General features: G+C 38.3%; 3 protein-coding genes across 4 annotated transcripts; 1 reads left to right on the forward strand and 2 right to left on the reverse strand.

Moving 5' to 3' along the window:
• Window positions 1–380: 380 nt before the first annotated feature.
• Window positions 381–12,424, reverse strand: abce1 (ATP-binding cassette, sub-family E (OABP), member 1). The gene is made up of 18 exons (XM_053481980.1): window positions 12,284–12,424; window positions 8,530–8,656; window positions 8,349–8,434; window positions 6,587–6,684; window positions 4,880–4,997; window positions 4,607–4,744; window positions 4,441–4,510; window positions 4,237–4,333; window positions 4,034–4,123; window positions 3,632–3,753; window positions 3,209–3,430; window positions 2,593–2,652; window positions 2,330–2,388; window positions 2,125–2,235; window positions 1,897–2,039; window positions 1,620–1,742; window positions 1,410–1,521; window positions 381–934 (listed from the first exon to the last, which is right to left on the reverse strand). Exons 2-18 carry the CDS (start codon window positions 8,630–8,632, stop codon window positions 887–889), a joined length of 1,800 nt encoding a protein of 599 aa, XP_053337955.1. The 5' UTR covers window positions 8,633–8,656; window positions 12,284–12,424; the 3' UTR covers window positions 381–886.
• Window positions 12,425–13,445: 1,021 nt separating this feature from the next.
• On the reverse strand, window positions 13,446–21,296 carry LOC128510051 (uncharacterized). Of its 2 annotated transcripts, XM_053482014.1 has the most exons (8): window positions 21,099–21,296; window positions 19,845–20,041; window positions 19,319–19,378; window positions 18,137–18,305; window positions 17,971–18,038; window positions 17,219–17,278; window positions 17,003–17,131; window positions 13,446–16,920 (listed from the first exon to the last, which is right to left on the reverse strand). In XM_053482014.1, the coding sequence occupies exons 1-8, from the start codon at window positions 21,220–21,222 to the stop codon at window positions 16,903–16,905; spliced, it is 825 nt and encodes a 274-aa protein (XP_053337989.1). In that variant the 5' UTR covers window positions 21,223–21,296; the 3' UTR covers window positions 13,446–16,902. The 2 variants fall into 2 exon arrangements, with proteins under 2 accessions (XP_053337989.1, XP_053337988.1); XM_053482013.1 differs by lacking the exon at window positions 13,446–16,920 and having other exon boundaries at window positions 16,927–17,131.
• Window positions 21,297–22,285: 989 nt separating this feature from the next.
• On the forward strand, window positions 22,286–25,090 carry anapc10 (anaphase promoting complex subunit 10). The gene is made up of 5 exons (XM_053483132.1): window positions 22,286–22,400; window positions 22,884–23,018; window positions 23,141–23,231; window positions 24,311–24,431; window positions 24,664–25,090. Exons 2-5 carry the CDS (start codon window positions 22,904–22,906, stop codon window positions 24,892–24,894), a joined length of 558 nt encoding a protein of 185 aa, XP_053339107.1. The 5' UTR covers window positions 22,286–22,400; window positions 22,884–22,903; the 3' UTR covers window positions 24,895–25,090.
• The last annotated feature ends 2,805 nt before the right edge of the window (window positions 25,091–27,895 follow it).

A 27,895-nucleotide genomic window follows, 5' to 3' on the forward strand; every position in this document is an offset into this window, starting at 1 on the left:
GAACTTTTTTTTTTTTTTTACGATATTCTAGTTTTCTGAGATACTGAATTTGGGGTTTTCATCAGCTGTAAGCCATAACCATCAAAGGTAAAAACACTTGAATTATATCAGTCTGTGTGCAAGTAATCTGTATTGTATGTGAGTTTTACTTTTTGAATTGAAATCAGTGAAATAATTGAGATGTGCCTGTATTCAGACTCCTCGTATCTGTAATGATAACAGGAGTTTTCTTTTGGAGCAATAATGAGGGGGGAAAAAAACAGGCTTGTTCTTTTAAGCTCTAAGAAAATACTAAATATTCAGATCAGTTTGTGAATAGTGAATTTGATCCACGGCTTGAATAATTGCTTGAAGGGTAATTTTCATAACACACACACCCGCATGGTAAACTGATTATTTAATAAGATGTATCATGGCATAATGATTAAAATATTTTAATCAAACTATACACAGTTGTTTGGCGTGTTTCTCACTCCGTGACCAGAAAAAAAAAAAGAAAGAAATTGTGGTAAGATTTATTATTGGTCACCTGATAAACAAATAAGTCTTGTCTCGGTCCCAGTTATACTTTTTTCTTCTTCCTTTCCTTCTTTCATTCCTTAACAGTGTCCTCTTCTCTTCCGCTTCATCTCGGTCCTCTATACAGACGGGACGTGTGGGTCCGCCCCCTGTTCAGCGTCCAGGTCTGTTTAGAGGATCAGCGACGATGAAAGGGAAGTAAAGAAGGACGAAATTAAACCCTGTCGAAAATGGCAGCGACTGCACACGTCAGTGTTGAAAGTAAACAGGCTTCCTGGATGATGGGGCGTGTCGGGAGGGGCGTGGCCCGATGGAGCAGGACCAAAAATTTTATGGGGATTTTAGTTGTATTTCAGGAATGGATGATTCAGTCATCCAGGAAAAAGTAGTTGCCAGTTTTCTTTTGATCCACATCCTGAGGAGGAGAACAAGAACAAAAGACAAGATTCATTAATACTATGTTGTGAAAAATATAAGTACAGCGGAACTGCAGTGTACGAATTGTCTCATAAGAAATGATGTTAATGCAAATAATTTGTTCCACTCACCTATTTCCAACACTAGAATGATATTTTTGCATACAAAAACAATTAAAACATTTAGAGAAGACATGACCTGAGTAACTGATCAACCCCAGATCATAACACTGTCTCCGGAGGCTTGTACAGTGGACACTATGCATGATGGGAGCATCGCTTCATGTCCTTCCCTTTTTACCCTGACGCGCCCATCACTCTGGAATAGGCTCAATCTGAACTTATCATCAGGTCACATGACCTATTTCTATCACTCAAAAGTCTTAAATCTTTACGCTCCTTAACCAGCTGAAACGTGTTTTTCCCCAGACAAGTCTCACTAACGCGTGTTTTTGTTTTAATGGTCTTGTGTACCTTGATGGAGTTGAGTTTGTTGATTCTTGGTCTGAAGTTATTCGGATCTCTTCTGAAGGTGATCTCCAGCTGTGCCAGGAACTTATTCATGCCAGCCAGCAGATTCTGTGGCCTGTCTCACACACACACAGGTTATACAAGTTATCATACGCTGTATTAAATGTATGAAGTAATGTCTAGTGTGAGAGACTGAGAGGGTTTTGTCCCTACGTGTTAGCGCAGGTGTTTTTGGAGGGAACGCCGTCGAACACGATGACGCGGTCCGCCAGGTAAGTGGCCATGATGAAATCGTGCTCCACCACGAAAGCCGTCTTCTTCGCGTGCAGGATGAATCTGGAATAATGTGATCGTGAATGTTTTCTATATTTCTATAGACAATTTTTAAAATCTATCGATTCTATAAAGTCAGTATGGCATGGATTGTGTGCCGACATAAACCAGCCAATCAGGACGCAGGATGCAAGCTGCTCCCGTCGTCATTGCTTACCGTTTGATGACGCGGGCAGCCATAAGACGCTGCTCCGAGTCCAGGTACGCCGACGGCTCGTCGATCAGGTACACGTCAGCGGGTTTACCCAAACACAGAGCCAACGCCACGCGCTGCAGCTCACCACCGGAGAGATTCTGAACCTGCACACACACACACACACACAGTTTAGGAACACTAGTGTGTGTCTGAACAGGAAGTGAGAGAGACGTCTGTGCACTGACTCACGTCCTGGTCGATGATGCTCTCGATCTGCATCGGCTTCATCACATCAGTGACGAACTGGGGGTGTGTGTACGCGTCTCGGATCTTGTCATGAAGCAAGGCACGGACGCTGCCCTAAAACACACACAGATCGTTATGATACACACCGAGTTATACTGGTTGGTTGTGCGAGTGTGTGTAGGTGTGTGTGTTTGTGCATTGGACTCACTTTAAACTTGGGGCTGATCTTCTGGGGCTTGTAACTCACGTTCAGAAGTGGTACGTCACCTACAGAGCACGTGAGCACACACACACAATAAATGAGCGAATGAAGAAAAGAAAGGAGTGAGGGAACAAACGAGTAAAGGAACATTTCATCTTATTGTGTCATTAACAATGTTAAAAATCCATTGCTGTTTAGGCAGTTTAAAAGAATACTGTGTGTGTGTGTGTGTGTGTGTGTGTGTGTGTGTGTGTGTGCGCGTGTGTTACCTCCTCCGTCAGGTTTCAGACTGCCAGCCAGCAGTCTGATGAACGTAGTTTTCCCAGTACCTGAAAAGAGAGAGAGAGAGATTATTTTATTATACAGATCGTCCCCTACTTACAAACGAGTTGTGTTCCAAAAGCACGTTCATAAGTCAGATTTGTTCTTAACTTTGACAAACTAAGTCTTATCCGCCTTTGACACTAATATACAATGTAAATCATACCAATCCACTTGATTAAATCTCTTGTCCCCTTGTCCAACACTGCCATTATGTGGCCAAAAACTATAACCACATCTAAAGAAATGAATCTCACACGGGTCAAATGTGAAATGTAACAGTGTCGTCTCTGCGCCTTTAAATCTCAAGAGGAATCCCGGACAACCAGTTTGTCTTAGAGCAGTTTTCCACTGTATTGGACTGTGAACTCTGTATCATTGAGGATTTTCCGAAATTAGAACTAATTATATATATATATATATATATAATTATTAATATTGGTATCTGGTGCCCTGCAGTGTCTGTTTTGTATAATACACGTGAGCTACTTGTGCCATTTGTTTGCATCTGTGGAAATTCATAACTCGAGGACGTACTGAACTGTACACCAAACCCTCTCTCACCGTTCTCCCCGAGCATGACCATGATCTCGGAGTCGGTGAACTCTCCCTCGGTGATGGTGAGGCTGAAGTCCCCCATGCTCTTGCACATGTTGGGGTACTGATAGCGGCACATCTTCTTCACCTCTTCCTCGGCTGCCGTCTCCGCCACTTTAAACACCAGGGACGTCTCGCGGAAACGCAGGTTCTCCGTCGGCACGTAGCCGTCCAGGAAGATGTTGATACCTGAGGAGGGAGGAGGAATAGAGTGAGATGAGGAAGACTGACTGACACACACACTATGGGATTTATAATGGTAAAGTAATCAGTGAGGAGATGAGGGTGGGGATATGATGAAGAAGAGAGGAGCGATGTGTAGAACTCATTAGGAGTTCACTAGTGCGCGTGTGCGTGTGTGTGTGTGTGTGTGTGTGTGTGTACACACACCTTCCCGGACGCTGAAGGGCATGGTGACGACTCCATAAGCGCTCGGCACGCCGTAGAGACAACAGATGAAATCGGACAAGTAATCCAGGACACTCAGATCGTGCTCCACCACGATGATGTACCTACACACGCACACAGTTTAGTTTTTGTTGGAATTTAACAAACTAACTATAGATTGTCCGAAAAGCTGTCATTATTTACGAAACAGGTGCAGTTCTTCACACAAGTTTCTCATGCAATAATAGAATAATTATTAATAATTATAAATAACAGTACTATTGTAAGCATTTCTACATTTAGGATATATTTTTTTTTTTATTCAAAAAAGATATTTTATCATGGTGATAATGTCAGTCATATTGTGTGTGTGTGTGTATGAGAGAGAGAGAGAGAGTCTCAGACCTGTCAGGTGAAATGAGAGACCGAATGGTGATGGCAGCTCTCAGCCTCTGCTTCACATCCAGATAGCTGGACGGTTCATCAAACATAAAGCTAAACGGGGGGGAAAAAATACAAATATTTAAAAAAAAAAATTTTTACACAAGGTTCGAGAAAAACAAAATATTTCTTTCTTTTTTTTTTTAAAAAACAGAGTCGAGACAGACATGTCTGCTTTCTGGATGCAGACGACGGCGCAGGCGAATCTCTGCAGCTCTCCTCCGGACAGGTCCTCCACGTTGCGATCGCGCAGATGCAGCAGGTCTAACCAATCACAGCACAGAATTCACATCAGCCATACGCCCAAGCCCCGCCCACAAACCTATACGAAACAAAGAGCATGTCGCTCCGTGTTCTAGACGCATACGTACCTAGCTGCCCGCACACCAGCTCCTCCGTCTTAGTGTCGTCCTTCCTGCTCAAAATGGCGCCTACTGACCCCTACAGGCAGAACACAGAATTACAGCAGATTATAACCGAGATACCGATCGGGGAAAAAGCTGTGAGCGTCTGGAAGGCGCTGGTGTCCGGGTTTACCTTAACGGTTTTGGGGATCTGATCGACGTACTGCGGCTTGACGATGGCCTTCAGGTCGTCCTCCAGGATCTTGGTGAAATAGTTCTGGAGCTCGGAGCCTCGGAAATACGCCAGGATCTCCTGCCAGTCCGGGGGAGCCTGCGGAAAACCCACGGAATATAAATACACACACTGCAAACATGCTTCATGATACAATTAAATAGTCTAGAAAGTCTTCTGGAGAAATTTGTATGACACATTTCGTGTGTGTGTGTGTGTTGACACGTGACTCACATCGTATCTCCCCAGGTTGGGTTTCTGTTTTCCTGCCAGGATTTTGAGAGCGGTGGACTTCCCGATACCATTAGTGCCCACCAACCCCAACACTTCTCCAGGACGAGGAATAGGCAACCTAGAACAGTGAGTGTACACACCAGAGTGTTAAACACACGACCCTCACACGTCGAAAGGTCAGGGTCATAATTAACGAGCGCTATCCTCCCTTTTCAACGTACCCAAGGACGATTTTATTTACGTCACAATGGCAGCATATTATTTATCTAAGAGAAGACTAAAGAGGTTAAAGCGAGCAATAAAAAAAATAAAAAACAATGTCCAGTCCTGCACATTGTGCGAAGTCCAAGTGCGACCTCTACTGGTGCACAGGTTAACTGACACGTGAGCTACTGAGAAATAAAATGCAAAACAAACAATCGTCTTGTTCATTTATGTTGCTACGACTAAAATGGAAGCTCCTCCCACCCAGAGAACACGCCCATTTATACTCTTGGTCATGTGTGGCATCATTATTATTTGTATCATTATTATTAACAACCAGAGGTCTGTTCTTCGTACGTCGCTTGACACATCCGAGATGAATTGACACATCTAAGATGAGATCATCGTGCTAATTACGATCCGGCTAAGTTGGTTCTTTGAGCTCACCTGTTGTTGATGATTAGTAGATCTGGACTGAGTTGTCTAGGATTATTGCGCGCTCGTGCGTTGGTTTAAAAGGCGATATGCATCGACAGTAGAAACACTGATCACAAGCCCTCCGATTGGTTGACGAAATGGAAAAAGAGCGGCTCAATTTTTTTTATAACACGTGTTATGCGCTGAAATGCCCCCCTGCCATGGATTGCCCCCCCTACATAATCGCTATCAAATATTATATTAGAACATAAATTCATAGGTTAATGGTTTACAAATTACAAATTACATGAGACAACAAAATAAAATAAGCAATATGAAAATAAATATGTTGTATATGAAAAAATAGAAATATTATGTATACTTTTATATTGTTTATTTTATAATAAAATTTGTTTCGTCCAATTTATCATTATAAAATATTAATTTTTAATATATATAAATATTTATTAGCATATTTTTATGACAAACCCCTGAAAAATAAATGTTAAAAAATAAACATTATACAAGAGTTTGTAATAATGGTCTCGACGGCTGTCTCATGCCTAGGGTTTATTATAAACGTAATATCATATTTGATAATACTAAACCTATGAATTTATGTTCATATATAATATTTGATAGCGATTGTGTGTGTGTGTGTGTGTGTGTGTGTGTGTGTGAGTGGGGGGGAGTCCATGGCAGGGGGCATATACTTTTCTTTTTCCACGTGAGTCAGTCATGCTCTTTAACCAATCAGATGTGACCTCGCCATTTCAACCAATCATAACCTGGCAGGAGCGCAGGCTAAATCCTGTTTACATGAAATAAACCTGCTCCCGAGCAGGTTCAAGCTTACGGATATGTTGCTATGACAACAAATGCTAGAAGGGCATCGAAGAACGAAACAATCCAAGATCAGGACAAATCCACAACAATCAAATCCAGCTAACTGAGTTAGCGACGTACGAAGAACGGACCTCTGGAAGCATTATTCTACTCAACAAAAACAAAGCACCAGGTGTTATTTAGTCACGTTTTCCCAGTGACCCCCCTCCCCGGCTCAGAGCGTGGTTGTGGTGTCTGTACCTGTGCAGTTTGAAGGAGTTGGCGCAGTATCTGTGTGTGGTCTCCTTTTCCAGGTTACTCGGCAGATTGACAATAGACAGCGCGCCAAACGGACATTTCTGTAAAGATAAAACAAGCAGTAAAACACAAGAAAAAACTCGAGTACTCGCTAAGAGCATGCTAACGCGATGACCTGCGACCTGTTCATTCGCCGCTACCCAGCTAGCGTCACTACAGAAACTCTTAAGAAGAAATATACATTTTTAATTCCAGTGATTAAATCTCGCTATGTGGCGAGAGCCGTGTTAAGTCACACGTTTGCCATCAAGTGGGCGGAGCTTCAAAGGCTGAGGATATGACTTCATTCCTGTGAGAAATCACAACACGCAAGTTTATCTAATTTTTTTTTAAAAAGCTTAATACAAAGTTGAAATACCGACATCGTCTGATAACTTTTATATTTTGTCTGTATTTTAACTTTGTATTGAGCTTTTTTTATTATTTAAAAAAAGTAGTATTGTTAAAATACTAAAAATTTATTTTTGTTGGAATTTAAACTAACTGTAGATCAGCCAAAAAGCTGCAATTATTTACATAACACCAAGAAACAGGGGTGCAGTTTTTCACACAAGTTTCTTATTCAATAGGTGAACATGTCTGCAATAAACAATCTTTTAATTTCTAATACAGTGTAACCTTGGATTACGAGCATAATTCGTTCTGAAAGCGGCTCGTATTCCAAAACAGTCGGAAATCAAATAGAATTTTCCAATAAGAAATAATGGAAACTCAAATTATTTGTTCCACAGTCCAAAAAATAAATACATTAAAAAAAATTTATACACAATATAAAGTAAAAATAAAACAAATTAACCTGCACTTTACTTTTAAAAAAAAAGGAAACAAAAATAAATCCAGACAGATAAGTGTTTCCGTTTATGCGTGCAGGCACTGTGTGTGTGTGTGTGTGTGTGTGTGTGCGTGTGTGAGTGTGAGTGTAAAGTAAGAGGAGAGAATCAGCCCCTTCCCTCTTCTCATCTTACACGGTAACCCCTCTTCCTCTCTTATTTGAGTTACTCACACACATTAACAGAAAGACTGTTTTGTCGGGAAATTAGCAGGGATGACTAATGACACTCGCGTAAGTGCATACTAATGGAATCACTGCTGTAAAGTAAAAATAAAAAAACCTGCACTTTACCTTTGAAAAGAATCACCACAGAGCAGTGTTTCTGTGTAGAGCGAGAGCAAGAGTGTGTGTATGTGTGCCACAATTACCCACAATTCCGCAGCACAAAAGAAAAAAAAAAAACGTTGGCTCAGTTGTGATCACAAAACAAGAAGCGCATGTGTGTTACATGATACTCGGTACTCGTAAACTAAGACTTGCTCGTTTTCCAAGGCAAAATTTATTAAAAATATCTTTGCTCGTCTTGCGGAACACTCGCAAACCGTGTTACTTGCAATCCGAGGTTACACTGTACTATGAAAAAACAAACATGATCTGTTAATGATTTTTTTTTTTATCGGTTAAACTCTGAGCAATTAGCTGATTATTGATTGATGTCCTGACCAATTTTTTTAAAGATTAATAAACAAACAATATTAATTACGGTGATTAAGGAACAAAACACTTGCTATGATGCTGCTAGAGGAAAATGATTAATGGTAAAGTAACTGTGTGTGTATTACATTATTTTTAAACAATTTCTACAATCAAATGTTATTTTGTTGCATTCTTATTCAGTTCATCAGTGTTTGTGTGTGTGTGTGTTAAAGAGACCTTAATGCAGATGCCGCAGCCTATACACAGAGACTCGGAGATCCACACGATCTTACACTGTGGTGTCACTTCGATACACAGCTTGCCTGCAGGACACACACACCAGTTAAACACACAGCCATGATTAAGATGATGTGTGTGATCTGTCATGAATGAGTGAGTGTGTGTGTGATTTTCTCACCCATCCGCACTACAGGACAGCTCTTCTTACACTCCTGTCTGCATTTCTTGGGTTTGCACTTGTCATGGTTGACGATCGCGATTCGCGTGTTCTTGTCAGCCATCTTGTCTTGGTGCTGGACGCCTCACTGAGGAGCAGAAGAAAAAAAAAAACGTGCAACAGTTTTATTCACATTCACGCTGACTGAAACACCAGACTGACCGAGTCGGAGTAGAGAGGAACTTCAAATATAAACAGCTCAAATTTTATACAGAATTTCAGTCATTTTTCATCATTACTTCATTTTTTAAGTAATAAAGAAAAAAAACTGATAAGTTGTTGTTGTTCCAAGACACACACTTTGACCTGAAGCTTTGGAGTTAATTATACGTACACATACATCAGTCACGGCTGATCGCACTTTTATAAAACTTTAAATCAGTCACTAAACTATCACAGACGGACAGAAACGGCAGCGAGGTATTCGTTTACTTATTCTTGTGTTTTCTTGGTTTTTCCGATGCATTAAATCACCACCACCTGTTCTACATGGTCATCGTTATATGATCGTCAACACCAGTTACAAAACTATTTTCTTTTCTATTTCTGTAAAACACTTAACACTGCATCTCTCTGACATTATGCGGTAACCATGACAACGTCCTGTCTCGGTGGAAACCTAACGTCTACATAAGATCACTACTTCTACTGTTTGTGAGAGTGCGTGTCTCAGACCGTTTCCCAACGTGGACATACTCTATGTAAAATATAACAGACAGACACTTTATTGATTCGGAAGGAAAATTTTAAATAGATAAATAAAGAGAAAAAAAGATCGGGGGCAAATAAAGACTTGGGGGAGATCGATTCGGTTATCAATCGTGATTCCTCTGGATGATGATTCACGTATCGCCATTCTGACTCCAAAATCAATTAAAAATTAAAATAGATTACATTTATAACAGACATGAAGAGGTCAGAACCGTTTGGTGTTTAAAGTCATGGTGGTATTGACTGGAATCTCCCATTTGTTTGTTTCGTCTGTCCACGCTGTCTGTCTGGTGTGGTCGTGTGACAATGGCACAGGGTGCTTGGGCCCGTTTATCATTGATTTTAACTATATTTTAATTTGAAGTTAAGTGTTAAACTCTTGTATTTGAAATTAGTTTTAATACTGTGCCTGTTTTTTTTAAGTGAGAAAACTTTAAAACTTATAAATTTATATATTTAATTTAATCAAAAGGATTAAAATGTTACAAAATGTAAAAGCGAACCATGATATTTAAAATTTGATAAAATAAATAAAATAAAATAAAAATAAATAAATAAGGACCTTTATAACAGATGAAGTGGTCTAAGGCTCAGTGGTCAGAATTGTCTGGTTTTTAGTGTGATTGAGCGTGACTGCTGATCAGCCTCAGGTATAAACCACTCCGTTTTTCCAGCATCTGGACCTTTTTGGAGGTCTAACCATAAAATACCCCCCTTTACTAAAACCACGTCACAGTGGTATTGACTGAAATGTCCTATTTAAATGCATGTGACCTCTGTGCCCGCTGTCTGGTGCGGTCGTGTGGCACAGGGTGCTTTGGCCCGGTCATCGCTGATTGCAATTATATTTAAATTTAGAGGTGAAACGATTCCTTGAGTAATTCGAGTTATTCGATTACAAAAAAATGATCAAGGAAAAATCTTTTGCCTCGAATCTTCTTTTAATATATATATATATATATATATATATATATATTTTTTTTTTTTTTTTTTTTAATAAAGCTTGCGTTATGTTTTGGCACAATTATTTGTTGACAGCGCACTTTTGACAAAATGCGCTACCGGATGCAAGCCGCCAGTAAACACAAACGAAAAAGAAGCGCTTACATCACCCAAAAAGTGGAAGGAGACGCAAACAGTTAGCTGTCTATTGATTTGAGGGAGCGTTCTGTTGCAGCCAGCAAAATGAAAGGGAACGATATAAGTACCAGCGAGTCATAAGATGAAGAAACCAGCAAGAGAAAACGACAGAAATTGCCAGTAAAGGCTTGTATGTTATACCTGCGCTGTAGATTTTGAAACTTTTGGTTCTGAAAGTTTAGTTGCACACCTTAGTGTTTTTGTATAATTATTTATTTCAATGTGTGTCTTAGTTTTTTATACTTAAAATCATTTGAAATACCTTTTTTTTCCTCCAGTTTTTGCATCTGAGAAAAGGCTTTAAAATAAGAATGTATGTCACTGTAATGCACTTAATTCATCTCAGTCAACTTAAATACCCCTGTCACACCTATTCGGTTTCAGAAGTACGTTACATCATGATTCACCGAGTGTTTTGGCGCTGTGATTAAGTTTCAATCATTCCATGCGAAAAATTAAACATGTTTAAGCCGCCTTAAAAACATGTTTAATTTTTGTGCCAGTCCTCGCGGAAGCTTGCGACCTTGCAGAACGTCAGCGGAACGTTGCCAGGCAATCGCGGTGGCTCACGCCGCCTAACACTGCATCTCACTGCAAGTCAAACCGCATAGATGAGATGGGGGTATAAGCTATTCCTTGAGTTGTGAATAATAAATAATGTTTATTTTCGATAAAATGCTGTATGCATTTAAAAAATAAAGGTTTACTTTTCTTAAAAGAAAACAAATAAATCTTTGTTTCTCATATATTTTACATTGCTGCTTAATTAAGCAGAAGTACATTTTATCCGATTAAACGATTAATTTTTGGTAGAATACTCGATTACTAATATATTCGATAGCTACAGCCCTATTTTAATTTGAAGTTAAGTGTTAAACTATTGTATTTGAAATTATTTTTAATACTGTGCCTGTTTTTTTCAAGTGAAAACTTTTTTAAACTGTATAAAACGTATAAAATGTAAAAGCGAATCAGGACATTTATAAAAAATATACATCACAGTGTGAATTGGATCGACACCGAGATATCATGATTAATAACGTATCGAGAGATGACTGTTATTACAATTATGAATGAATCAGCAATGTTACAATAAGAAACAATAATACTGATGTAATAAAAAAGCTGTAACAGTTTAACAACACACTGTGTAATGATGAGGAATGAATGAAAAAAAAAAAAAAAACATTTCAGTTCCACCATATGGACAGAAACCCAAAACACACCTTATTTATTTATTTATTTATTTTCTCGTCAGCCTGAAACTGAAAATCTAACACACATCACAATAAAGTTCCCATATTCAAACCAAACCCTAATTAATAATAATAATAGTAATAATAAAACAATATGAAGTAGAGCAATAATTATAGACCTTTCACTATGATAATAACATTGTTGTGCGCGCGCGCTCTTGTGCCAGTTGTGCTATAAGTCATTTGTATCATTACAGATTTGAGAAGATTAACAGCATGTGATTATATGTTTGATTAAATGAATAAATGAGCCGGTTTTACCCTCCCTGGAGAAAGGCCTCGTGAGCCGGGCAGTGCCAGTCGAGGTGGAGCTGCTGCTTATCTCACTTAGCCACGCGGCTAACTAGCATAACACTGACCGAGATAAGATAACACGACACGAGCTAGGTGGCTAACGCACTGTAATGTATATAGTTATATTTATAGTCATATCTCTGACAGAAACGTGTCCAGTCGGCTACAGCGCAGCATGCTAACTCCCTGAGGCTGGTCGCGCTAGCCTAGCGACGTGGCTAACTCTCAAATTTCACTCCCATATTTACACTCATGTTTCACACAGCTCTCTATTAAACGCGTATAAACACATATTTAAGCCTAATATTGCTTACCCCGGTGTCCGCTGAGACTTTATGCGCTGTATAAGGCAGTGATATGCGGTTGAAGGGGAAAAAAAACCCGCCGCACTTCAGCCAACGTGCTCCTCACACGGAGAAGCCGGCAGGAGGGAAAAAGATGTCGGCCAGAATGACGTCATGACGTCATCTGACATGCGACGGAGAACAGCGTCATCGGTGTGCGATGTGTGCGTCATCATATTCTCACTCTCACTCCCTGTCTATACCAAGTGGTCCACAGGTTTACTTATGTTGATGAGAGGTCATATGATGTCATATAATATTTGTCGATCTGAGCCTGCTCTCTGTCTGAATGGAGTTGATATTAATAGTAAAAAATTTACAAATAAGTTTATTAGCCAGAAAAAACAGAAAAATTAGCTCATCTTTTTTATGAATGTGTACATTTAAAGAAGGTTTGGGGAGAAGTGTCCCTGTATGTCCAGAAGAAAACAGGTTACAATTGTGATTTGACTTCAAAAGATGTGTTATTTTATTTTGAATCAAAGAGTATAGCCATTAATTTTATGTTGAATCTTATAATTGTATTAATTAGAATACTTAATACTTAATTAATATAAAAGAAATAGTAATTCGAAGCCTTGTTTAAAGGTTTGCTTAGTTGATATAGAACTATACATGGATTCTATTCAGATTATTGACAGTAAAAAGTGTAAGCAAAGAATACTATTTGCTAAAGAACTGAATCTTTTTTTTAATGATTCCATCTTGTTTTCTATAATTATTTTTATTTAAAAAATAATGTTTGTAATGATTAATGTAAACCCTTTGTCTTGTTTTATATTTATTATTTTTATTTTTTTGTACTATTTGGATGTCTTGATAGTTTTGTATATTTGTTATTGTTGTGTTCAGTTCTAATAAAAAAAATAATAAAAAAATAAAAAAGTCTATACCAAGTCTATACCAAAAAAACTTCCTTTAATCCGACATTGTGCAGTCAGAGAGTAAACCCAGTAGCGGCGGGCTTTTATATCCAGTTCCCGACACACTGCCCCCACAGGTTAACACACAAACTACAATTTGGGCTGCAGGCTGACGTTAAGTTCAAGTTCAAGTAGGCTTTATTGTCATTACAACCATATACAGTTAGTACACAGTGAAACGAAACAACGTTCCTCCAGGACCAAGGTGCTACATGAAATATAAATTTACAACATAAATTAACATAGACACTAAACTAGCTAACCAAGAGGCCTAGTTAACTGGCTAGCAGAGACAGGACAGAGACCTAACATAAATTACAACATAAATTAACAAAAACTAACTATACCATTTTTATAGAAAACATAAAGTGCACGTGCAAATGTGCAAACAAGAGCAACAACAAAGTGACAGTGCGCAACCACGACATAACAGAACATAAAATATGGTGTTGAGGTAGTGAGTAAACAAACATTCCTTAAAACAGCAGCAAGAATTGAGGAATTAGTGCAAAAAGTAGTCCGGTAATGATCATTGTGCAAAAGAGATAAACAGTGAAGCATTTACAGGTTGGTGTGTACGATAATTTGGTGGAGTAGGTCAGTGTGTCTGCACTTGTCTTGATTAGTCAAAAACGTTAGACAGAGACAAACGAACGCCGGTGTAGAAGTCAATCAAGCGCCACTACAAAACGCAACATAAACGTCTAGGACGTTCAGAGCACGTCCGTTTATCCAAAAATTTTACGCCTGTGTGAACAAGGCCTTAGAGTCCGTTCGAACTAGATGTACCTGTATCGCACGGTAAGAACACTGTACTGTAAAGATAAACTTAACATTGAAATTTATATAAAATGTATATCTTAAATTTATCGCTGTTTTGACATGACCATGGTTGCTGTTTTCACACCCTTGAACAGAAATGTTAATCCGTTTTTTTTCACGTAACTAATGCTAGCATTCTCCCATCTCCCATGCTACATTTTAGCATGTGTAGTGTTTATATATAATCATTTTTTTTTTTTTTCAGATTAACCTGTACAGATGCATCAGACAATTCTTTTGCGAGGACAGGATCCCCTGCTGTCTATCCAGATATGCACAGTGTGCTGCCAAAAATACCACTGTACCTACTGTAAATCGGTTTACAACCATTTGCATGAGCTCCGGAGTCATGTAGCTAATCACGTGCGAAATGCAGTTCAAGAAGAAGGTATGTGTGTTGTGAATAATTTTAATTGTAGTACTGTGCGTGTAAGAAACACATCATGCTTGTTGAACCTTTAAGTTTTTGCAGTGTCATTTCTTCCTAGCATTTAAATCTTAAATATATTGTTCATTTAATATGTTCTCCTGTTGTAAAACTTTTGGGAATTCTGAATTTCACATGCTTACGTTTAAAAAAAAATTTTTTTAATAGATTTTCTGTATTACATTACTTAATTTTAATCATTATACATATTAATAACATGTATATAAATACTCTTTATGTGGCAATCAGCCCGCAAGGGCTGGTGTAGAGTCTGTCAGGCATTTGTTCCAGCTGAGTAGTTGCATGTTCAGCTAATAGTTTTTAAATCAGGGCTTTATTTGGTAGAATTTCATTTGTTCTGCTTGGACAGAACAAAACCTTCCCCTACACTGGCCTTGGTGTTTGGTGGCAGTGTGGTAAAAAATATATAAAAAAGGATCTTAATGTTGTTGTGCTCTTGAGTAAGGTGTTTCACCACAAAACCTCAGCATAGGCAATGCATTGTATTAAACATGTAAATGAAACAATTGTGCTAATTTTATTTTTTCTATGTTTTAGATTTTGTCATCATCAAGTGTGGTCTAAAGTGCAGGCAATCACCACATTTCACTGCTGTTACTGTACATTAACAGTACAGTAATTAGACGTGACAGTCTTATTACACATTTTAAAATGTGTAAAAATTTTGCATCTGGACGACCACCATCTCCAGAGCTGCTTAAACCAACGAAAGGCAGCTACTGATGCAGGTGTTCCACTTTCTGTTGAGGTGACTGTTGGAGGACCTCCATCCAAAAAGTTCATTTTAGTATATGAGCCAAAAGTGTCATACCACAGTAGACTGGGTAGGGTAATAGCAGCACATGATTCAAAAAAGAAGTCCTGGCACTGTCCCTGTGCCAAAGCAAGACAGTCATGTCTTCATAAATCAATCGCAAAATGGCATCTTTTTAGTACTGACCGACATCTGTTCATGACTGCAGTAAGTGACATCAGGCCAGATCCAGCTGTGAATAATCAAGAGACAGATTGTGCATCCAAAGTTCAAGGCAAAGTTAAAAAAAACGAACGACTCAGACTAGAATAAATAAAGGTGAGCTACTCATTTTGTTTATGATGATATGTCCTTAGCTGCGTTGTAATATTTTGATTACTTAAATTATAGCCAAAATTTGTGTATTGGCTATAAATAAATGCAACATTTATTTTATTTCTGATCAAAAGAATGAAATAAACTTAATGACTCAAAAAAAGATTCGTTCGACTGAACTGAATCAAACTTTATTACAGCTATCTGCCATCCTCCTGTATTATACACTGATATAATATCTATCCATCCATCCATCCATCCATCCAAAGATAAAAAAAAAAATAGACTGATAATTTGAGTAAACTTGTGTTTTATTTGGTGGTGTGTAAATAGTGTCTAAGTTGCAGATTGGATCTCTATATACATAGAGACATGTTTTCTGTTCTTTTTTTATTGTTGTTTTATCACCAATTTTACCAGAAAGACAGTCATTTTTAAGTTTTTCTTATTTTTGTATGTATTTCCTCATAGCCTTTATTTTTTAGATATTTTTAGTTTTAAAGAACTGGAAGAAGGTGAAGAGATAAGGAGTGAGTACAATATATATAACTGTATAATGATACCCTAATTTACAAAAAAATTTGCATTATATTTTTGCTAAAGCTTTATGATTTATTTTAATCAATTTTTTTTAGACTAAAGATGAGAGAAAATGATTCTTTTTAAAGAACATCACCAGATTAATATTTCATTTGTACTGAATTTGCCTTCATTCCAGCAGGTCACAGTCATATAGAGATGAATTAATTATTAATTTGATTATATTAGTCAAATTTACTTTTTGTGTGACACAACATGAAGCATTTAACAACAAACTCTAATACTTTTACATTAACCTAACCTCACGTTATGATTAATTAGGCAGTATTTTTTTTTTTTTTGTGACACTTGTCAGATTTTTGGGTCAAAAAAAAAAAAAAGTCATACTTGGGAATCGAACCTGGGACCTTTGGATCCACAACCTCCCCTTCCCCAATGCATAAGAATTTTTATTTTTGATGCAAATCTTAAAATTACAATGACATTAGCAGTCTACAACTAGAGAGAAACAGTGAAGATGGTAATAACTCTTATTTCACCTCATTTCTTCTACCCCCCCCCCCCCCTTCACTTTCTTCCAAACAGACTATTGTTTCCCAGCTTTACAGTATACAGTGGGGCAAAAAACAGTATTTAGTCAGCCACCAATTGTGCAATCACTAATGTATACACATAACCTGGCAGTAAGTGTATGTACTGTATAAATATTTCCTCCTGTAGGTAGATCCATTCACACAGCCCCCTTATTTGATAATTTATCTTTATTGAATGACAAAATAAATGTGTTTTAATGATCTTGTTCAGCCTGCGGGAAGAAAACAACATCTCGGTTAAAACACGAGCGATAAAGAGCATGTTACAGTATACAGCTTCATTCGACTGCTTACTTCTTTCTCCATTTTCTTTATTTCCAGCTCCAGTTTTCTGATTTTCAGCTTAGTGTACTGGAGATCTGCTTTCCTTACTTCTAGTTCTTGGAGCAAATATCTTTTATATATGTAATTGATTTCTACTTCCTTTAGCAAAAAGAGACAAAGGACAAACACAGTTGTCAATAACCAGGAGTGTGCAATGTTGAAAGACACTCTCGTACCTCATCTCACCTGTTCTCTTGTTGTTGTATGAGCGTGAGGTGTGTGTGCAGTTTGTGTGCTTTGTTCATTCTGTACACAGGAAGGGAATAAAAAAAAACTGCATGAAGATTATCATAAGGAGTTCCTAAGGCTGAAAATGTGCTAAAACGTGTAAAAAAGTAAAAGAAACACCATTTTTATCAAACAAAAACATAAAAACACTTTCATGCCCTTTTGTTTTATTGACCATAACTTTTTAAATTTTAATCTTTCAATGATATTAACTTTCATTCAGATGAAAACTATATTTTTAGATTTTACATGAAAAGACATAAACCTGAAAAAGTGTTTTATTCTAAAATGCTAAATTGTTAAGATATTGCAACATAAATATGATGTGGTTACGGACACTACAGATTTTTTTTTTGCGGGGAAAAGACTTAATTTTGTACGGAATGCTTCAATTTAAGCAACAGTTTTTACAAGTCATATGCTTTATGCTTTAAGTTTATCATCAATACTCATAAAGAAATATAAATAATTAGCATTTTAAATTATTATTGTTTAAAGCGAGACATTATAACGCTGAAAAATGGCCATTTCATCTTGGCTGAAGTCAGCAAATTGAATTTTTTAGGGAAGCGAGATCAGTCACTTTCATGTTGCATAAACTTTGGCCTTCACACATTTTCTGTATTATATGTATAACGTAAAAAAATTAAATCAGCACCAGTATTGTGTTTTGGCTGAAAGCGTTCACTCAGACTATGACACACACTTACATTATTTTTAATCAGCATCTGCTGAGCTAAAGGAGGATCCAGAAGTGTCCGGACCTTTCCCACCACCACTGCAATACAAGGGGTACAAGATGATTTAAAATAAATAAAAAGAAATAAATGAATTAAAAAATTGTTGCGGCTACAAAAGTAACGAGTGCGACTCTACCTCGAAAAAAAGGCTTCGTTTCCTCTGAGGAAGTCGTTTCCTCTATGGCTGTAATTATGGGAAGACCGTTACTCTCCTGTAGGATGTCCTCTCTGACTGGACATGGCTCTGATGAGGGACAGACTTCAGCAGGAGCGTGGGGGACGAATACGTTCAGCGGAACAGCTTTCTGCAGATACACACATATACGTTCTACTAAGAAAAGGTGTCCAGGTGGATCAGCACTTAAATTTATATAATGTTTAAACAGAAGGTTTAACAGAGAGGACGGAGGTCCTGAGCGCCGAGCGGTGAATCCAACACTAGATTCCAAGCTGAGCGTTCTTCTTCTTCTTCTTCTCTGTGGTTTAATGACAGCCTCGTGCTTCCTCATCTTCCCGGCCTCTTAGAGCAGATTTTCCGGACCAGACTTCCTTTTAAACATCTGATGCTTCCTTCCCTAACCTTGTTTTGATTAAGGTAACTCTTCGTCTGCTTTATCCTACACTTCCACACACTCTTTCTTCTCTACATGTTTCTTTTTTAGTACCACTCAGCATCCAGTTGGAGTTCTGTAAGACACACTGGTTATCTTTTGGCCAGTCCTCAGACCTCTATGACATCACTGCAGACATGACCGCACCACACCTAGAGACGTGCAGTAGAGACGTGCAGTAGAGACGTGCAGTAGAGACGTGCAGTAGAGACGTGCAGTAGAGACGTTGTAACCATTTAATCTGTTAAGTTTCTGTCGGCCTGCTTATCACAAATGGACAGAGTAGTAACTTGAGCTACCGCAGACTTCCTGTAGCAACCGATCGTCATTTTTCCTCCAACGAGGTGTTTCCTCTTGCATAACCGTCGCACACTGGACGTTTGACGTGACTGTTAAATGTAGGCTAATGTTCTGCTGCTTCTGCCTGAAAATTGCATCATTGTAAAAGGTGTACAGGTATTTCTAATAAACTGGCCAGTGTAGATAAATACATTCACAAAACCTCTCATATTTAGTCATTTTTGTTTATTGTATTATTGTAAATATGTTATTTTATACTATGTTCAGACCTCGATTTTATTTTAAAGCAAAATTTCCATAAATAACCCGACAACTTCTAACAATCTTTTTTTTTCTTGTTTTAAAACTAAAGCACATTTATCATTTTTTTATTTTTTTTGTTTAATCGAAAGTGTAGCCACTGATACCTTCACAGTCGGGGTCCCCGTCTTACCGGTGTTGCTCTGACAGCGTTCACAAGACTTCACCTGAAATAAGAGTTAATAAATAAATACAAATACTTTCACACATTTTAATTGGAAATCTTTTGTTTGTTTTTTTTTGTCTGGAAGATAAAAACACACATGCAGTGACTCATAATATAAAAAAGCATACAATTGAATTACAGGCACCCGCAGGTGCTACTGTACTGTTTGTTGGACTTAACTCGGAAGTGGGACGTCAGACCTCGGAATTACGTCATGTCTGAACAGAAGTTGGAGCTACAAAGTGATTGCTTTAACATGAGAGATGTAAGTGATGTTGATATGATGTCACATGGGACAATTTCCTGACTTTCTAAGTAAGAATTATAAATTAAAGACATTTTTCTTCCAGCTTAAATTGGGTTAGGGGTTTTACTGGAAGCCGAACTGGATCAGCGAGGTCACCTGACCCTCCATGAGAGTACACTGAGGAATTCTGCTGTGTGAACAAGGAGCTCTCAGGACGTACCCACTCTGTCACGTCCTTTATAAGCGTTGGCCAGTAGTACCCGGCGATGACCCTGTTCCTGGTGCTCCGCACGCCGTGATGGATGCCAGTCTCGGTGTTGCCATGACACTCACTCAGGGCGAATCTTTTCTCTTCCTCGGTCATGACCACCAGCCGCATGTAGGTCTTGTTAGGACCGACATAATACAGTCTTCCATCTGTCAGGAAAATAAACAAGACTTGTAATGATGATGGTTGTAGCACCTTGTAGGGTTTTTTTCCTTTTCCACGTTACCTGCGATGTCATCATTCCACACGCGCTTTCACCGGAGAATAACATTACGTCATTAAACCGCGAAGAAGTCGCAGAACGTACAGAACACAATGCCTCAGGAAATCCGATCCGTCTGTTTACACGACAATCACATGAGCACATATCTGAATTATATCTGATTTATTTCCACATATGAGGGAGGCCTGAAACCGATCTTGAAATATCGGAATGCATGCGTTTTTTTCCTGTTTACACCGACATAGAACATATCCGATATGTGTCACACATTGGGTCGGAATTGGGTCACATTTACCTGACAGTGTAAACGTAGTTTTAGCAATGAGCATCCATGAATTTGGGGCGGAGCTTGTGAGCCCACCCAGAAAAAAATGTGCTGTTAATTTCGAACATCAACAATCGTTCTTCAGAATCGATTACTTTTTTATTTACCCGCTGTGTTCGACTCACTTCGTAAGTAATAATAATCATTATTATTATTATCATTATAATAATAAAAACATGTCCGCATCCCTTTAGCCAGCTGTAATGTGTGAGTGTTATAAGTCTAAATGGTTTTATGTTGATGAATCTAAAGCTGACTACGTTATAATTATATATCATTTAAACAGATTCTAACTGTTTATCGTTCCGCAGGTGATGGTTTTGATTTGACGTCACCCCGTACACAGGGATGCGATCGATAAGGGTTTAATAGGGAGAGCTTTTTATTTGTTTTATACACTTTGTAAGTTTTTGAATAACCTTGAACAAGCAACAAAAAAAAAAACATCTGTACTAATCGATTCGATCCACTGGTGATTCGGTTCAGATACGAACCCAAAGCGACTCACTGAACCTCTCAGAAACGTTTCTTCACGATCAGGTTCGTGTCCGATAAACCCGCTGCTGATTTGTTTCCGTTTTTCGCTGTTGTTCCCGACGGCGCAGATCAGGCAGGAGTCCCCATCACGGTGCATTAGCATTAGCATTAGCTTAGCTACCTTTGATGATGAACTTGTCGCACGCGCGGCGGATGTCACTGCGCACTCTCCTGCTGCAGTCCGGGGTGAACTCTCCCTCCGACAGAAAAGTCTGCAACAGCTGGTAAAACTCCCGCGTCTTCATCCTGCGCGCGCCGCCCACCCGATCCGCGGCCCCTGCTCGATTTGCGCCGGAGTAGGAACGAGTCGGTCCTGGTGTGTTTCTACGGCGCATGCGCAAAATCGTAAACCAATCCAGCCTGCTACTTTACATCATGCCTCTTTTGTTTAATCATAACATGATAGAATAATATTTAAAGCGCACGCGGGTATGGAAGGTATGGCGGTAACGTACTTGTAAAATTCTTTAATAGTAAAAAAAATAATAATCTAAATTGTTTAAGAGAACAGTGATCTATTTTCTATTGCTTTTATTCCTGATTCCAGAATGGGATTATTAACAATATATTTTACATTTTTATTAACAATATTATTATTATTATTTTATTTTTTTTAAAGAAAACATTAGTAATAAACATTAGTAAAATTCATTTATGTCAATCTAGGAACCTCTGGTGAGCTGGTGACCATTAAATTTATTCCCATTTTAACATCTGTGGTGAGAACTCCAGTCAACATTCACACACTCATTCACACACTCCTGCATGTCTTTGCAAGGCGACAGAGCAATTTAATGCTAATTTCTGTTGTAATTAATGCTAAAAATGAATGATGAAAACAGTTTGTAAATAGCTTTAAATGTTATTATTGTTAATAATAATACAAATAATTCAAATAATAATAATAATAATAATATTAATTAGACTTACAAATAATGTTAATTAAAATAATTTTAATTATTCATATATATTATTAAATTAATAATTTTCTTAATTGGAATTTAGTATTATTCAATAAATTTAGACGAGGTATTTGGCTTTAATACATTTCATGAACATTTAATATTAGACCTAATACTGGTGAAATATTACAAGTCTAGACCTGTACTGATATTCATTGTTTGAAAAGCTTAAACACAGACAAAATGTCTTTTTTTATTTCAAAATTTCTTTTCTGTCTCATATCTTTATGTCAACTTATAACAATTAACGTCTCTAAATGGCACATGCTTGTATTATTATTATATTAACAAAACCAAGAAAACCAAAGTTAATGGTGAAGTAACGCGCATGCGTGCTTAGCGTTGACGTCATCATCGTGCGCGAGGACCGGGAAAGAAGGCTAATTCGAAATTGCGACGGAATAAAACCGAGAGGAATATGTTCAGTCCATCTGATTAAAATCGGAAAAACAAACAAACAAGTAATAATGTATTTTATTTTATTTTACACAGTTGCAGTAACTGTCGGTTACAGTTACTTTATATTTTCGTGTTAATGTATGGTGTTAGACAGTGTGACGGTTGTGACGGTTGTGACGGTTAGCTTCTCTGTTTAGGTTTAACCGTCATGTTATTAATTAATTCAAATATCTGGTGACGTTTTCTGTAACATTTATATAATAATAATGTTGTTCTGGAGGAGTCGTCGTCTGAAAGTATGAGGGAAGCTAGAAATATATATATGTTTATATTTTACATTTCATATTAAAAGCCTAGTGTGTGTGTGTGTGTGTGTGTGTGTGATGTTTCCAGGATATCAGGCTTACAGTGAAGAAAAAAAGTGATAAATTATTGTTTATTAAGATAATAATGATTAAAATGTGTGTCGTGGTCTCAGCACTAGTGCTTGTCGGCCTCCTGATTCACAATAATAATGAATGACTTGATCCTTTCTGTCTCCTCAGCGTTTCTCTGCACACTGAAGATGGCAGCCGCTGCTAAGACCCCTCCGGGCGCCGACCCCAAACAGCTGGAGCGCACGGGGACGGTCCGCGAGATCGGATCTCAGGCCGTGTGGTCGCTGTCGTCCTGCAAGCCCGGTAGGTGTGGCTTATGGTTTATTTACTGATCACGTTAAAAACGGTTTTGAGTTCAGGTTTTGTTACTTGTGAAACCGATATTTTCACTTGGTGTGAAACTTTGTGCTCATCCGTCCGAGCAGGGTTCGGAGTGGACCAGCTGAGGGACGATAATCTGGAGACGTACTGGCAGTCAGACGGCTCTCAGCCTCACCTTGTCAACATCCAGTTCAGGTAGAGACTCAGAGGATCCTGCTGGATATTAGTGTGTCTACTGTAATTGTGTCTGATCCTGTGCTCATGTATATAACTACTTCCTCTTTGAAAAACGCTGAGATCATTATTTAGCCTGAATTAACACAAATATTTGGGTTTCTGGTGATTTATGGCATTTCTACACACAGTGAGGGTGTGTTTACGGTTTCAGGCGTATGTTTTCAGCTTTATGCTTTAGAGCGGACGATGGGACAAAAATATCTCGTCATTTTTGTTATACTGTATTACTATACTGAGGTTCACAAAACCAATTACTGCCTGTACAGCAGTGTGGTCTTTCTAAAAAAAAAAACGTGTGATTAATTGTGTGATGTAGAGTCTGCTTAATTCCAAATGTATTTCTTGCAAATCCTAATTAATTGTTTTGATTCAGAATTTATTTCTCACAATTCCAAATTTTTTTTTTTTGCAATTTAGATTTTCCAGAAATTAAATTTTTTCCTTGCAAACCTAAACTTATTTCTTTTAAGTCTGAATATTAATGGCAATTCCAATATTTTCCTGCAATTCTGACTTTATTTATCAGAATTTTCCACACGTAAGTCCACATCATTTCTGTCCCTCAAACGCTCCACCTGATAGACAGTGTTCTGGTCGGTGATGATCCCAGCCTGAGTCTGAAGCTGTTGGCGTGTGACCGCCTGTCTTTATGTGTCGTCTTTAGTCTCCGTTAGAGCTCAGAGCTCTCTCCAGGGTTCGAGGGCCAGAGGTGAAAAGAGTAAAAGTGAAATTAAAGATTTTAAAAACTATTTTAAAAAGTACTCAATTACAGTAACGCGATTAACTGTAATTCATTACTTTTATTTATTACTGCGAAGTGAAAAGTGAAAAATAAATATTAAGGAACAAAAATAACATTTTAGAAAGGTCATTATATTAAACGATTTATTATAAAACTGGACATTCTTCTTTTTCAGGTTTATATTGGTTATTGTGCTTTGTTTAATTACGTGTTAACGCGTTCAGAGTTCTGTAATCCAGTCACACGGTCGTCCTGAGTCGTTAACGTTGCTGACGTTTTTTTTTCCCCGCCACAGGAGGAAGACGACGGTGAAGATGCTCTGCATTTACGCCGATTATAAATCAGACGAGAGCTACACTCCCAGCAAGATCTCCGTCCGGGTCGGGAACAACTTCCACAACCTGCTGGAGATCCGGGTACGAGTCCACGCCCACATCCTGGAGCTTTGTATACGCTCTTATATTCTGTCTGCTTGGAGCTGAGATCTGTAAAGTGGAATTTTCATTAATTAATTACTTGCATCCAGTTTCAGTGGATCTGAGATGATCTCAGATGAGATAATCATGAAGAAGGTAAATGTTATGAGAGAAAATTTTGGTGCATTCTTACCTGTGGTGTGTGTGTGTGTGTGTGTGTGTGTGAGAGCAGCAGTTGGAGATGGTGGAGCCGAGCGGTTGGATCCACATCCCGCTCCTGGACCTGGTGAACAACCCCATCAGGACCTTTATGATCCAGATCGCGGTGCTGGCCAACCACCAGAACGGCCGAGACACACACATGCGCCAGATCAAAGTCTACACCCCTGTGGAGGAGAGCTCCATTGGCAAATTCCCACGATGCACCACGGTCGACTTCATGATGTACCGCACCATCAGGTGACCCGAAGCTCCAGCTGGTCCGTGAGATACGACGGGTCCTGATGATACACACCTCGTCTCCCTGACTGTTCGAGTGTTCTTTTTAACAGGGTGGTTGTTGTTTTTTTTTTAGCTTTATCCTGAATTGTCTTCACTGTAAAGTATGTCTTCAGAATGTTTACTGTACAGATAATAAAATAGATTTTAGTTTTGTTCTGTTTAAATCCTGCCTGTCTGAGTGATTTCTGAATCGTGTCTTTTTGAAGAGAGCACAGAACTAACTAGTCTATAATTAGAAACCTAAACCTACTCCAAATCTACTAATAGTTATATTTACAGGTTAGCTTTCTCTTCAGCATCTCCACGCTGCTCTTCAACTCCTCTGTTCTGGAAATTTCGCAAAAACTTGACTGTAACAAAGCCCTCGTACTGGAGACTTCTTCCTTCCATCAATGTTGCATAAACATCTCTTTAAACAAAACTTCATCACATTAATCACACTGTTATTGTAGAACTGTTACTATAGAATGATAACTTATTAGAGCAAGCACCTTACTATATATATTTACACTACTCACAATAAGTTAGGTAATTGTTATACATAAGTGCGTTTCCTATTTTCTTTGAATTTGAATGAAATAAGTAAAAGTTCCCTTTGATATTACTAATAATGTTTGAGAAGAAACACCATTTTCGAGAGGGAGTAAAATCTTTCCGTGCCACGGGCATATGCCACTCCACATGTCACCGCTGTGCGCGCATGTCACTGGCAGCTGTTATTCCACATGTCACCGCTGTGCGCGCATGTCACTGGCAGCTGTTATTCCACATGTCACCGCTGTGCGCGCATGGCACTGGCAGCTCCCACTCCACGTGTCACCGCTGTGCGCGCATGGCACTGGCAGCTGTTATTCCACATGTCACCGCTGTGCGCGCATGGCTCTGGCAGCTCCCACTCCACATGTCACCGCTACTTGCGCATTGCACTGGCAGCTGTCACTCGCACGCTACCAGTACAGTAGCTGCCACTGATATGTCCGTCTGTCATCGGTCTCAACGCGACTATTAACGTCTGTATACGCCACTGGACTCCTCACGGTTAAATACGTTGGTCACATGACAGCTGTATAAGCCGGTTACGGGACTCATTGTGTGTAAAGTTTTTCTGAAGTTGCGTAGTAGAAGAAGCGAGTTGCTCGGTCCGTCCGCTGTGCTTTTGATAAGCTTTTCTGGCGCCAGGAGAGACTCGGTCAAACACACACACACGTTGTCCGTCAGAAAGGTCTCTGTTTATTAACAGCAAAGATGGGGTTTTTATATGTTTACACTTTCAGGTACGTTCATAATCCTGTGAAAATTAATATTATTATTTTATTCTGTCGACGTTAATAATGTGTTTTAATGTCGGTAATAATTTCACGACTAACGCATGTTTCTTAATATGATTCAGTGACGCTCCCTGTAACTGTTACCTCTGCTGAGTGCTTCTTTTTTAAATGAAGCTCATCAAAACGTACTTGCGCTCATCTATGGCACAAGAGAGCATGAGTGGTCTGGCAACTGTCAGCATCAACTCTGAATTAGAAAAGACTTTATCATATGAAGAGCTCATGTACGACTTTGCCTCAAGAAAGAAGGCAAGAAGTGTGCCTTTGTAAATTTTAAACATTGGAAAGCTCCAGCAGATGACAGTGTTGATTTTACTTCAGTTTATTATTGTTTTTTATTTTTATTTTATTTATTATAAATGTTTTATTTAAAGTATAATTTTATTTTGTATTTTTTTGCTGTAGAGCTACAATTGTAATTTTTAAATGATACAATTTATTTATGTATTTACTTTTAATAGAATAAAGTTCTATTTTGGCCCCTATAGTAGTAAGTTATATTTTATACTGTCTTAAGTCTTACCTTAGGTTAAACGTTTTTGAGAATTAGACCATCCAGCTAAGATAAATGTTATGTTGTTGATTGATAAAATCTGGATTAAGGATATTTTATTTTATTTTGTTTCATTTATTTAATTTTTAGTTTTTAGTTTCCCCCTGAGGGATTGCCACCTTATTGTGGTCAGGGGGTTTGCGTGCCTCAGTGACCTTAAGAGCTATACCAGCAGGAGCTTAGTCTTCAAGTGGGACACCCAAGTTGGACAGGTCTGAAGGTAGAGGCCTGACAAAGTGTAATCCACTTCTTCAGGCTTTGGACGCAGCTAACAACACAATTCAGCAAAGACAATACTGTTACTATAAGCACAGGGGGAAAAAAAGAGTGCTCGATCATGACGTGTACACATGATGCCCCCTTCACATTTCTGACTGCTCCCCCAAATTTTCTGGTCTAGAACCGGCCCTGGTATGCTGAGCAAAATTAAAATAAAACTTGAACGTGCAATCAATGATTCAAAAAGGCTGCATAAAGACGTAAAAGGCTGGCACTAAAGAATAAATCCATACATCCATACATGTTCATATGACAAGAAAAATACAACACAGTAGGCTAATTAATTAAGCCTTGTGAGGCTTGGGGAATTGGGTTTATGAATGGGGTACAAAGGTTTGCTACACACACACACACACACACATACACACACACACACACACATATACTGTATATATCTATATCTATATCTATATCTATATATATATATATATATATATATATATAATATATATAAAGTTAATATATACAAATATTAACTTTTAAGAAATAATCCACCACTTCATCCTATGTTTTTCTCATGTTTGTAACTACAAACCGGATGCCAAAATAGTTGGGACACTATACAAATCGTGAATAAAAACTGAATGCAATGATGTGGAGGTGCCAACTTCTAATATTTTATTTAGAATAGAACATAAATCACGGAACAAAAGTTTAAACTGAGAAAATGTATCATTTTAAGGGAAAAATATGTTGATTCAAAATTTCATGGGGTCAACAAATCCCAAAAAAGTTGGGACAAGGCCATTTTCACCACTGTGTGGCATCTCCCCTTCTTCTTACAACACTCAGACATCTGGGGA

The sequence above is a fragment of the Clarias gariepinus genome, chromosome 22 (assembly GCF_024256425.1).
Source record: "Clarias gariepinus isolate MV-2021 ecotype Netherlands chromosome 22, CGAR_prim_01v2, whole genome shotgun sequence".
NCBI classification, from domain to species: Eukaryota; Metazoa; Chordata; class Actinopteri; order Siluriformes; family Clariidae; genus Clarias; species Clarias gariepinus.